The sequence below is a fragment of the Aquarana catesbeiana genome, linkage group LG13 (assembly GCF_042186555.1).
Source record: "Aquarana catesbeiana isolate 2022-GZ linkage group LG13, ASM4218655v1, whole genome shotgun sequence".
NCBI lineage: Eukaryota > Metazoa > Chordata > Amphibia > Anura > Ranidae > Aquarana > Aquarana catesbeiana.
In genome coordinates, this window is record NC_133336.1 from 32,191,117 (window position 1) to 32,205,092 (window position 13,976).

The 13,976-nt window shown below is 44.9% G+C and overlaps 1 protein-coding gene across 1 annotated transcript in view; it reads left to right on the forward strand.

The window, feature by feature from the left end:
* Window positions 1-13,976, forward strand: part of LOC141116525 (neurexin-3-like) — a 46,357-nt gene that overhangs the window by 14,035 nt on the left and 18,346 nt on the right. The window contains exon 2 of the mRNA XM_073608927.1: window positions 12,089-13,018. Coding sequence (XP_073465028.1) covers window positions 12,307-13,018 — 712 coding nt within the window. The 5' untranslated portion in view covers window positions 12,089-12,306. The remainder of the gene's footprint in view (window positions 1-12,088; window positions 13,019-13,976) is intronic.

A 13,976-nucleotide genomic window follows, 5' to 3' on the forward strand; every position in this document is an offset into this window, starting at 1 on the left:
CCACAGGTTCGATGGACACAGATCGCTATTTGTCAGGCTCATGTCGAATCTCCCATCTATATCGAACTGTTGTCACAACGAAAACGAAAATAAAGCATTTGTTTATGTCGGATCTTTTGGTTTTCGGATTCTGCACGTTCGTTATCGTTTGCTAAAACGATAACGAAAATATCCAAAATTCAGACAAAAATGCATTCGGACAAAAACGAATGCACATGTCTATTAAACATTTCTATGGAGTGCAGGGTATACCCTAATGGCCACAAGATCATTACGTCAGTATGATCCACCCTGCATCCCCCCCCCCTTCAGGCAGGGTGGAAAACCCAGGGCAGTCCTCACATAACCAAAACTCCTTCTGGTAGGTCAGAGGAACTGAGAGAGGAGATACAGAAAAGAGGAAAAATAAAGAAAGGCGGGTGGCTAGCCCCCCGACTGCCGGCAGTCTCCATCAGATATTTTATCCAGGGGTCCCAATTTTTTTCAGATATTGGCATCTTGTCTTGCAAAATTTGCAGTAAGGAGTTCATTGATCGTGATCCATGACATTTTAGCCTTCAGGAGGGCAAAAGATATCGTAGGTGAGTTCCATGATCTAGCTAGAGATTCTCGCTGCCAAAAAAATAAATGCTAATATGCATTGTGTAGGCCTTGAAGCACCCTGAACTAGGCAGCCAAGTAATGCTTGGTGTGGGAACTTGGTTAGGTTAGTAATATCAGTAAGCGAATAAATAAAATTGTAGGTACGGATCTAGAATCTCCTGACTTTCGGGCATGTCTACCAAGTGTGATAGGCCATATATCCTGACCACAACCCCTGAAACAAAAGGAGGAAGCTTCCGGGACCCACCAGACCAGCCTAGCTGGGATCATATACCACCTCAGAATTACTTTGTAGACAGCTTCAATTAAGGATGTATTGATTATTGATTTGGCTGGATCCTGAGTCATCTTGTGCCATTCTGACAAGTCCTGGGGGTTCCCATTGAAGTGGCAACGAGGGTCATTCATCGATATCCTGCCTTAAATCTGCTCTTCACCATGTCCTGCTCCCATCTCTCCATGTAGGGTAACCTCACCTTGATAAAGGACAAAATACCACAGAGCTTGGAGATGTAACCTGAGTGTTTGTCAATGCCTCCACCGAGATAATCCATGGGCGTAGTGGTGGATAGGTCAGACCTCCTCCGCAGGGAGTTTATGAAGTGTGCTATTTGAGCATAACTATATTGTTCCATTTGTGGTAAGTCGTGTTTCTCTTGTAGGAGTTGCATTGACAAGACCCCTCGATGGTCATAAAAATCTGCTATACGCAGGAGACCCTTGTTGGCCCACTATTGGACCAAGTCTGGGGTTTAGGGCAGGGGTGAATTCTGAGTTCTCCAACAGTGGGGCCAGGGGAGTATGGTCAGATCTAAATTTGCAATTTGTGGTTAATCGGTCCCATAGGCCCAGAGAAAAGGAAAAGTATAGGGCAGGGAATCGTGGGCCGGGGATAGTTCTCTAATGTACAAGAGTCAGACTTGTTGCTTGTTGGTCTGAAGAGAGCGATCTCTTGGGATAGCTCTCTATGTGCAAGGTCTGTGGCTTGTTGATTCATAGTGGTCTCTTATGATGGCTCTTTCTTCTACTTAACGAAACTGAACTGTTTTCTTCATCCTGCTATTATAAAGACGTGATTAGTGCCCGTAGTCCCCATTCCAGAACATACCAGCCTGTCCTATATTCTGCATAACAGTGTAGGCAGTCCTATGCTGGCCTTACAATTATGCCAGTTTTTTAATCCAATCAACCATACAGTATAAACCGATAAAATTATGTGTTACATGTTGAGAGTGATCATTTGATGCTACACTAATTCTTGTTTGTTTGTATAGATGAATAGATGTGAGCCAATTTCCTTTGAGTCTAAATTGATGTAAATGATACTGAAATAAAAATATCTCGTAAGCTTTTGTTTGTCGAAACAAACAGAATTAGGCAATCCATTTGAGTCAATGCCTTCACATTATTTGAAAGATAATGAATCGGTGGTGAAAATCCATAACAATCCATAATAAATGCTGGATCAAATGATCAATGATCGGATTGTTGTGAGTTCAGCAGTGTATAGAAGTCCTTTAGCTGACAAAACCCAGAGAAGTATTGATAAAGTAAATACAATGTCCACACAAGGATTATTGGAATATTTGTAATGGTGTGTGTGTGGGTACAACTGTGTTCACTGGTTACATATGCACAAAATCCATATTTTCACCATCTAATAGTTGCTAATCTAATGCAGCCTCTTTGCAGCCGTTTCACGTCTACAGCCATAGCCAAAAGTTTTGAGAATGACACAAATATTCATTTTCACAAAGTCTGCTGCCTCAGTTGTTATGATGGCAATTTGCATATACACCAGAATGTTATGAAGAGTGATCAGATGAATTGCAGTTAATTGTAAAATCCATCTTTGCCATGAAAATTAACTTAATCCCACGAAAAACATTTCCACTGCATTTGTGAAGAAAGCTTCAAGGCGCCCAAGAAAGTCCAGCAAGTGCCAGGACCATCTCCTAGAGTTGATTCAGCTGCGGGATCGGGGCACCACCAGTGCAGAGATGACTTGGGAATGGCAGCAGACAGGTGTGAGTAGATCTGCAGGCACAGTGAGGAGAAGACTTTTGGAGGATTGCCTGGTGTCAAGAAGGGCAGCAAAGAAGCCACTTCTCTCCAGGAGAAACATCAGGGACAGACTGATATAATCTGCATATGGTCCAGGGATTGGACTGCTGAGGACTGGGGTAAAGTAATTTTCTCTGATGAATCCCCTTTCTGATTGTTTGGGGCATCTGGAAAAATCTTGTCCAGACAAGTGTGTTGATCGGGCGATCTAAAGTTCAGGGTGGATAATGTGTCGGGCCTTGCTGCCCTCCGGTATAGAGGTATCCTAGCAGTCAGAAAGAAAATAGAAAAAAGAGGGCCAACCAAGCCTTGTGCATTATCCTTTGATATGTTTATTAAAAATGAGAATAAAAACGACTCAGGCATATAAAAGGAACCGCAATATGAAAGCCTTTAACTTGTGGCAATCCGTCTCGTGATAGCAGTCTCCAGATGACGGAAGAGAGGACGTACGACTCACTGCTGGTTGACGCGTTTCGAAGGGATATCATCTTTCTCAGAGCCTCTGAGGAAGAATGTATCCCTTCGAAACGCGTCAGCCAGCAGTGGTTCCTACGTCCTCTCTTCCGTCATCTGGAGACTGCTATCACTAGACGGATTGCCACAAGTTAAAGGCTTTCATATTGCGGTTCCTTTTATATGCTTGTGAGTAGTTTTTATTTGTTCTTTTAATAAACATATCAATGGATAATGCACAAGGCTGGTGCGCCCTCTTTTTTTTCTAATTTCTTTCCAACAGTAAAGCATCCTGATACCATTCATGTGTGGGGTTGCTTCTTAGCCATGGGTGTGGGCTCGCTCACAATTTTGCTTAAGAACACAGCCATAAATAAAGAATGGTATAAAATCATCCTCCGAGAGCAACTTCTCTTAACCATCCGACAACAGTTTGATGAGGAAAAATGCCTTTTTCAGCATGATGGAGCACCTTGCCATAAGGCAAAAGTTATAACTAAGTGGCATGGGAGAAAAAAATCAACATTTTGGGTCCATGGCCAGGAAACTCTCCGGACCTTCATCCCATTGAGAACTTGTGTTCAATCCTTGAGGCGGGTGAACAAAAAACATAACTTCTGACAAACTTTAGGCATTGATTATGCAAGAATAGGCTGCCTTCAGTCAGGATGTGGCCCAGAAGTTGATTGACAGCATGCCAAGGCGAATTGCAGAGGTCTTGAAAAAGAAGGGTCAACACTGCAGATGTTGACTCTGCACAAAATGAATGTAATTGTCAATAAAAGTCTTTGACACTTATGAAATGCTTGTAATTATACTTCAGTATACCATAGTAACATCTGACAAAAAGATCTAAAAACACTGAAGCAGCAGACTATTTGTGTCATTCTCCAAAACGTTTGGTCGGGGCTGTACATGCAGTGTCGGTTGCACATGGTTGATCTGGACCAGCTTCTGTATGGTGATGGTGGACCATACCTTTGCTATGTGTTTCTGCATGGTTGTTTGTAGTGTCTATCTGGTGTACAAATGACAGGGTGACTACTCAGGCGCACAATTGGGAGACAGGGACATAGTGTTGTCACCTTATAACAGGAAGTACCTGAGCAAGCATCATGGCAGAACTACCAGGTATGATTTCAATGAAAGCTGTAGGTTTATAAACACTGGAAAAATGTTTAACTTTTTATTGTATTAAAGCTTCTATGAAATTGTTACATTTACTTTTGGTGATCACTTTGAAATAATGAGGGATTGCAATTGCCGGTACAAAGTCAGGTTTTTCTTTTTCATCTGTGCAGAGGAAAGTTAGGAATATTGTATCTTGTACAAATCCGATCGTGTTGGTTGGTTTGGGTGACCCTTATTTGCATGCGGTTGTGTGGATGAGGCTCAGCTGGCTGAGTCGGAAGCCATTGGAGGGAACAATTCTGGATTCAAAGATGAATAACTTTCCCTTGGAATTCTTCTGTCAGGATCGGCAGTCTGAGGGGGGGTTAATTGTTTGCTGGCTGACGTTGATTGTTCGACTTGTGAAGCTCGACGCTCCATGTCATGATGTCTGTCTGGGGACCTCGGCTTGTATGCTGCTATTCATATTGATTTTTTTTTCAACTTTAATTGACTGCCACTGACGAGGGTCTCACAGCACAGCCAAGCCTATGGGGAGAGTTGGCATCTAGCTTGGAAATTGGTATTCACAGGTCCATCTGGGGATCTGCAACTGGGTCTTGGACCAGATCAGCACCTACATTTTGTGTAATAGGCCTCCATATTATATTTGTGTGTGGAATGAATATGGGTTATGCTAGTTGTGTTATGGTATGATCACTGCCAAGTTGGTACAGGAGCCGATCTCCCAATTCCAGAACATACTAGTCTGTCTTCTATTCTAAATTTGACACCAGAAGAGGACCTCTTGCTGAAACAGTTTCTCCCAAGAAGAGTAACAAAAACCTAGATATAAGTACAAAACCCAGACATGTCAGCATTGCAAAATATACTATATGGCCAAGCATCTGTGGACATTACACCTATATGATCTTGTTGAATATCCCATTCCAAAACCATGGCATTAATATGGAGTTTTGTGGTTATAACAGCTTCCACTCTTCTGGAAGGGTTTCCCACAAGATTTTGGAGTGTCTGTTGGAATTTGTGCCCTTTTTGAGGTCAGGTACTGATGTTGTATACGAAGATCCAGTTCACAATTGGCATTCCAGTTCATCCCAAAGGTGTTCAGTAGGGTTGAGGTCTTTGTTCCTCCTCCCAGACTGGTCAAACCATGTCTTTATGGCGCTGGTCCATACTGATCAAACCATATCGTTATGGAGCTGGTCCGAACTGGTCAAACCATATCGTTATGGAGCTGGTCCGAACTGGTCAAACCATATCGTTATGGCGCTGGTCCGAACTGGTCAAACCATATCGTTATGGCGCTGGTCCGAACTGGTCAAGCCATGTCTTTATGAAGCTAGATTTGTACACAGGGGCATGGTCATGCTGGAACAGAAAAGGGCCTTCCCCAAACTGTAAAAGAATAAAGAAACAAGATGCAAACCCATAGTGTACCATAAAAACTAGTGGAACATTTATTTGAACAAAAATTGCACTCACACACGTGCCTCGGATATTACGTATCAACACAAGTCTGAGAGGTGGCAGAGCGATGTCCACAAGCCCCAGCTTTGGCGACCAGCATGGGCATGACATCATTCTGTGTGGGCAGGAAGCTGCTATCACACGTCTGTGGGGGAACGCTAAAGCCAACTACTCACCTGGAAGTGAGGTCGCCTGAGGTCAGTTTGGCACATGTGCAATACAGAAATGCATTTGGAAGCTGTCACACTTCACCGTCAGCCACAAAGAAGCGTGACTTTGAAATGCGTTCCTGTATTGTTAACCTTGTTGACAAAAATATTTTCGGCGATAAAATTAACACTATTTTAGTCAACTAAAATATCACTAAAACTAAATCAAAAATTGACGGCACAATTAACACTGGCACCAAACTGTGACGTCAGGTGGCCACACTACTTTGGTCCGACTTTCATGCAACTTGTTGTAAAACCTGGGGAAGAAAAAACAAAAAACCTGCAAGACCAAGGCATAATGCATAGTAGCACATTCTGAAATACTTACCTTAAAACGAAGCCCTTCCAGCAGAGTCCGGTCAACGCTGAGAGGGCTGACATCTTCTCCTGTCCTTTCTTCCGTGATTACGTCACTCCAGCACATGCGCGCGGAGGCCCTTGGTTCCGGCAAGAAGCTCTGAAGATCCGACATTATAAGCCGACGTCAGCAGCTGCATGCAGGGTGAAGGGTGCAGGTTGAATATCTCTTAAACCGTGCAGGTTTAGGAGATATTCATTTTTTCTTACAGGTAAGCCTTATTATAGGCTTACCTATAGGTATAAGTCACCAAGCTGGGTTTACAATTGCTTTAACCCTCAAAAGTTGCATGACATTCGTACTTGAATGTTATACAATGCAACAGTTGTCCATTATCACTTGTCAAAGCCAAAGTCGAATCCAAGTTGCACCCATCCAAAGTTGCACTCCAACTTTGGTGCAGCTTTGGAGCGGTACAAGTGTGAATTGAGCTGGATTTTAGATCGAAAATAAAAGTAAAGGAAGCCTAAAAAAGAAATCGAATGCTGCCACTAACTCTAATGCCCCGTACACAGGGTCGGACTTTGTTCGGACATTCCGACAACAAAATCCTAGGATTTTTTCCGACGGATGTTGGCTCAAACTTGTCTTGCATACACCCGGTCACACAAAGTTGTCGGAAAATCCGATCATTCTGAACACAGTGACGTAAAACATGTACGTCGGGACTATAAACGGGGCAGTGGCCAATAGCTTTCGTCTCTTTATTTATTCTGAGCATGCGTGGCACTTTGTCCGTCGGATTTGTGTACACACGATCGGAATTTCCGACAATAATTTTACATCCTGCTCTCAAACTTTGTGTGTCGGAAAATCCGATGGAAAATGTCCGATGGAGCCCACACACGGTCGGAATTTCCGACAACACGCTCCGATCGGACATTTTCCATCGGAAAATCCGACTGTGTGTACGGGGCATTAGAATTGTTCAGATGCAAGATAATGTTTGCTTTTGGGTTTATTTTAGGTTTGTGCACATCTTAGCTGGTGCAGAGCAGACAATAGCCTGTTGGTTTTAGCCTCTGTTGGTTTTGGTTCCTGTATTCAGAACGAGTGTCACCTGATACCATATGCCGGGACGATGGTGCAGGGTATGATTTATTTATTGTCCAGGTGTTACGGTGTATGGAGGCCTCGTAACCTGCAGCATTTACATATGTTTTCATACTCTGATATGCACAATTTAATCTCATAATGTGCTTGTATTACTTTGTTTGCTGTTCATTTATTTATATAGCAATGCCATCTTCAGTGTAGTACCGGGAACACTGAGCCATTCACATCGGTCCTATGCATCAGAGGAACTTACACTCTAATGTCCCCACCACAGATTATTATTATTATTATTATTATTATTATCATCGTACAGGATTTGTATAGCGCCAACAGTTTGCGCTTTACAATATACAGAGACAGCATGATTACAACACAATTCAGAATACAAGGAATAGGAGGGCCTTGTTCACTGAGCTTACAATCTAAAGGGAGGGGGAGGTGATACAAAAGCTGCGAGAGGTGACTGAAGTACAGATTTTCAGGTGGAGGTGGGCCAGGCTTCCCTGAATAAATGAGTTTTCAAGGATCGCCTAAAGTCTTAACTAACAAATAGTTGGCTGACAGCTAATGCCGCGTACACATGGACTTTATGGCAGACTTTGCCCGGCGGACTTTTCGACGGACTTTATGACAGACTTTCCGAATGAACAGACTTTCCTACACTCAATCCACCAAAGTCCGTTGAATTCGTACGTGATGACGTACGACCGGACTAAAACAAGGAAGTTCATAGCCAGTAGCCAATAGCTGCCCTAGCGTGGCTTTTTGTCCGACGAACTAGCATACAGACGAGCGGACTTTTCGACCGGACTCGATTTCGACGGATTGATTTAAAACATGTTTCAAATCTAAGTCCGTCCAACTTTTGAGAAAACGAAATCTCGTCCGCCGGGCAAAGTCTGCCGTAAAGTCCGCTCGTGTGTACGCGGCATAAGGAACCCAACCCAAGCAGACTGCTGTGACTGGTGTGCCCAATCCACTGCGCATGTGCCCGGTCCAGCCAGCACCATAGAGATGTCCCACAACACGGAGGGTAAAGCCTAGTCCACACGGGCCGAAAGGTCCCATAGAAACCGGCCAACATTTTGGCTTGTGTGTAATGCAGCCGATTGGACACAAGCTGACCATTCGCCCAGCTTCTGTGGGGCATCACCGAGAAAGGTTTGCCGATCAGCTCCCGATCAGTGTTCTTAGCCAATGGTGGAGAAAGCTGATTGGAGTGTTCTGGCGAGGGGGTCGTCCCTCTGTCAGAACACAATAGCGCAGCAGAGGAGATCGCTGTACTAACAGTGCATGGTTAGTTCAGCAGCTCCTTCGGAGTGGTCTATTTTTTTTCTCGTTCAGCCCTGCTGGGTTAAACTAAAAAAACTACTAGTGTGTGCTAGACTTGAGGAGAAGAGACCATACGTCAAGGTGGCTATGATGATGTGTTTCGGAGGTGAGGTGTTGACCAAAAAGTTTAGCTTCTGCTAAATTCACCACCGATTTGGCAAAACTACTTGTAAGACCCACAGACTGCCACTGATCACGCTTAGCTCAGGACTTAACAAATTTGCTTTGAATGTATGCTAGCTAAAAAAAGTTAGAAGCCAGTTTTTTAAACTAAATCTTATGGATTTAACATGTCCCAGAAGGTGAACTTATCGTTTAACCCTTTCACAGCCACAGCCATTTTTGTGCATGTTTAAAAAATCATTTTAGGCCTGAAGATTACATAAAACACTCAAACAATATATATATTTTCTGAAAGCACACACCCTAGAGAATAAAATGGTGGTAGTTCTAATTTTTTTATGTCACACATTACTGCAAAGGTCTAGGAAACACAACATTTCTGTAAAAAACACATTTTAAAGTTCATGTTAGGGGCACAAAAGTGAAATGAATTATCCAATTTTTGGTAAAATATAAAAGCGGTAAATAGATACCCAACATGTCAAACCTTAAACATGTCAGTAACTCAAGCAGACCGCCGTGACTCAGCTCTGGCGTGCCCAATCCACTGTGTATGTGCCCAGCCGGCGCCGCGCACCATAGAGATGTCCCGCAACATAGAGGGTTAGGAGGAGAGACCATACGTCAAGGTGGCTATGACGATGCGTTTCGGAGGTGAGGTGTCGACCAAAAAAAGTTTAGCGTTTGCTAAATTTACCACTGATTTGGCAAAACGTCTTGTAACAGGTATACAAGGGAGTCTCTGAAGCTTTCTAAGAAATATACCGTAGCAGGGGCTTAACAAACCCCAGGTCGCCATTGCGACCAGAAGGTTCAACCTGGTGCCTGGGCTGCCGCTTGAACGCTGCACATACCCTGCTATTTATCCCGGGCTCCGCTTCCCCATCTCCGGACCGGAGACCTGCATAGCGGGTGTCTCTGGGTAGAGAAGCCGTGGGGGGGGGGAGGAGGGAGGAGAGCAGTCACATGTCCACTCTCCTCCACTTCTAGTTGTTGACCCGGAGGTGATGGTCCCCATTGACAGTTTCCCCAGCCATTAAGGCCAGGAAAGAATGTAATGCACTGCGATGTGTATCACATTCAGTGGAGCACAGAGGAGATATGCAGTTTCTTTTAGACCCTGGATGTCTCATTAAAGAACCCGTCGCCAAAAAAAAAAAAAAATCATCATGTGATGGGGGGGGGGGGGGGGGGGGGAAGGGGTTGTAAAGTCAGAAGGTGTTTTTATCTTGATGCATTCTGTGCATTAAGATAAAAGGCCTTCTGTGTGTGTGTGCAGCAGCCCCCCCTAATACTTACCTGAGGTCCCTCTCCATCCAGCGATGTCCAAGAGTGTCTCAGCCGTCCGAGATTCTCCTCCTGATTGGATGAGACACACCAGCGACGCCATTGGCTGCCTCTGCTGTCAAAGTCAGTTAGCCAATCAGAAGAGAGAGAGGACGGGGACGGGGCTCCATGTCTGACTGGACACAGGGAGCTGTGGCTCGGGTGCCCCCATAGCAAGCTGCTTGCTGTGGGGACACTGAACAGGAGGGAGGGGCCAGGATCACAGAAGAGGGACCCGAGAAGACGAGGACCTGGGCTGCTCTGTGCAAATCCACTGCAACAGAGCAGGTAAGTATAACATATTTGTTATTTTTATATGAAAAAACGGGACTTTAGAATATAAGTAAAAAAAACAAAAAGTTCTTAAATGTAAAAAATTAAAGTTACACCCAAGCACATAACCCCGCCCCCCCCCCCCAAAAAAATAATTGAGCCCCCCCACCCCCACATATATGCACTTACAAACATAAACGCATGAGGCGGGGCACCTACGTCTGAAACTTTGATTGCGATACACATGTTACATTTCGGCGTGCACGCCGGAATAAGAGCAATAATTCAGCACCAGACCTCCGTCGTAAGGCTAAACAGATGACCTATAGGGAGCTTTAAAACCTAGCCTATGGAAAATATAGGTTACTGACATTGTTTAAGGATGGACATGTTGGGTATCTATTTACTCGGTGCAACCTTGGCTTTTATATTTTAATAAAATAAAAAAAATTGGAACTACCACTATTTTATTCTCTATGGTGTCTGCTTTCAGAAGATATATCATGTGTGGGTGTTTTATGTAATCTTCTGGCCTAAAATAATTTTTTTAAACATGTGAAAAAAGCGAAAAAAATGGCTCTGGCTGTGAAAGGGTGAAAAGATAAGTTCTCCTTCTGGGACATGTTAAATCCGTAAGATTTGAACTGGCTTCTAACTTTTTTTTAGCTGGCTCCTAGATTCAAAGCAAATTTGTCAAGCCCTGGGCTAAGCTTGATCAGCAGCAGTCTGTGGGTCTTATGCCGCGTACACACGAGCGGACTTTACGGCAGACTTTGCCCGGCTGACTTTTCAACGGACTTTACGACGGACTTTCTGAATGAACGGACTTGCCTACACACAATCAACCAAAGTCCGTCGAATTTGTACGTGATGACGTACGACCGGACTAAAACAAGGACGTTTATAGGCAATAGCTGCCCTAGCGTGGTTTTTTGTCCGTCAAACTAGCATACAGACGAGCGGACTTTTCGACCGGACTCGAGTCCGTTGGATAGATTTGAAACATGTTTCAATTCTAAGTCCGTCCAACTTTTGAGAAAACAAAGCCCGCTGGAGCCCACACACGATCGAATTGTCCGACGAAATCACGTCCGCCGGGCAAAGTCTGCCGTAAAGTCCACTTGTGTGTACGCGGCATTACAAGTAGTTTTGCCAAATCAGTGGTGAATTTAGCAGACACTAAACGTTTTGGTCAACACCTCACCTGGGGTGAAAGTGAAACGCGTTGTCATAGCCACCTTGACGTATGTTCTCTACTCCTAAAGCTTGTGTCCAACCGGCTGCTGTACTTTGCTGTCAGCCAACTATTTGGAGTCCCAATGCTCCCATCCAAATCTTAGGGGTATTCCAGGAGGGTAGGCTGAGACCATTTACATGCCCGTACACTTCCTGATAAATGTGAGTGTATTGATTGGCGATTTTAATTATTGTTCTTAGTAAACCGTATCACACTAGATGTGCGCTCTCCCCCTTTAAAATAGATAATGGCAGAACTTAGCACACAATAAAACCTGCAGCTTTTTCTTCCACCCATTTTGGATAGAAATGTTGGAAGCACATGTTCATGTTGTAGACCTGAGTAGATAGCATCCCGTAGGTTGCACCTCTCATACATGTGAAGGTTTCCTGGTAGACCAATGTTGGACTAATACTTTGTCTTTGTTTTTCTTTTTTTTTTTTCCAGAAGAGAGACTGTAAGAGAGACCCTCGAAGGACCCAGAACGGTTTCTGCACATCTAGAACGACTGTGAGAGAACACTGTTCTTATGAAGCGTGGTCTGGGCGGTCGAACAAGAGCATCTTCCTGCTCTCTTCTCTGAGATCCTGGATTTTCCTCTTCTTCCTCCTTCTCTCTTCCCTGCAGTTCCTCCTCCAGTTTCCGCTTCTCTCCTGCAGACCACCATGTCCTCCTCCGGCCTTCACTCACTCACTTTTACTTTCAGCTTAAGTTTTCTCCTGGGCTCCATCTTGGGCCTCAGCCTGGGACTTGAATTTATGGGCCTGCCCAACCAGTGGGCCCGCTACTTGCGTTGGGATGCCAGCACCCACAGTGAACTCAGCTTCCAGCTCAGGACCAATGTCTCCACCGGCCTTCTCCTTTACTTCGATGACGGAGGTATCTGCGACTTTCTCTGCCTGTCCCTGGCGGACGGCCGGGTCCAGCTGCAGTTTAGCATTGACTGTGCCGAAACCACGGTGCTGAGCGACAAGGCGATCAACGACAGCGGCTGGCACTTCGTGAGGGTGAGCCGCAATAGATTGAGGACCACACTGGTTCTAGATGGGGAAGTCCAACCCGGGGAGGTCCGGCCACAGCGGCAGCACATGAATATTGTCAGCGACCTCTTCTTGGGCGGCGTTCCCAAGGATATCCGCTCCGACGCCTTGACCTACAGCTCCATCCAAGATGTTCCCACCTTTTCTGGATTTTTATCTGACCTTAAATATGGAAACTCGGAGCCGAAGCTGCTGGGAAGTCACGGCGTCCGCCTGGATCAGGAGGGTCTGTGCACGGAGAACCCTTGTGAGAACGGAGGCGCTTGTCTCTTGTTGAACAGCGAGCCCACCTGCGACTGCACGGCGACCGGATATGTGGGCAAGTTCTGCTCTGAAGGTATGACTGGGGCTTGTGGGTATATAAAGAGGGGTAATCCTTTCTAGTAGTGATGGTCCTTCGATGAATATCATGTTTAAAAGTTGACATTTGGTCAATATGGTTGATCATCCCTGGTTTCCTGTATCCTGGCTCCGACAGCGGTAGCACAAGTTGAGATGCCATTATGTAGATGGAATAGAAGAAATGTGTATTTTCCACCCATAATCCCCCTCCATAGGTCTGAAATCTGTTACCCATATTCTGCAACAAATGATTCTTCTGAGCAGAGCAGGACGGGATTGAAGAATACCGCATGTGTTCCAGATTATGGTGACTCCTGATTGGCTAAACTCTGTTCCTGCCACGTGCTGAACGCTCTCCATGGGTCATATGTGTATTAGGAGGGGATTGTATGCCGAGGTCTAATTATTATTTCCCCTTTTAGGAACATTAAATGGAAGTTGTATTCTACCAGATACAATGTTTATTTCAAGCTGAGTTTAGAAAGTGTGACCCCGGTGTGTGTGTATTCTGATCTGTGACCCCGGTGTGTGTGTGTATTCTGATCTGTGACCCCGGTGTGTGTATTCTGATCTGTGACCCCGGTGTGTGTGTGTATTCTGATCTGTGACCCCGGTGTGTGTGTATTCTGATCTGTGACCCCGGTGTGTGTGTATTCTGATCTGTGACCCCGGTGTGTGTGTGTATTCTGATCTGTGACCCCGGTGTGTGTGTGTATTCTGATCTGTGACCCCAGTGTGTGTATTCTGATCTGTGACCCCGGTGTGTGTGTATTCTGATCTGTGACCCCGGTGTGTGTGTATTCTGATCTGTGACCCCGGTGTGTGTGTACTCTGATCTGTGACCCCGGTGTGTTTGTACTCTGATCTGTGACCCCGGTGTGTTTGTACTCTGATCTGTGACCCCGGTGTGTATGTGTGTGTGTGTGTGTGTGTGTGTGTATTCTGATCTGTGA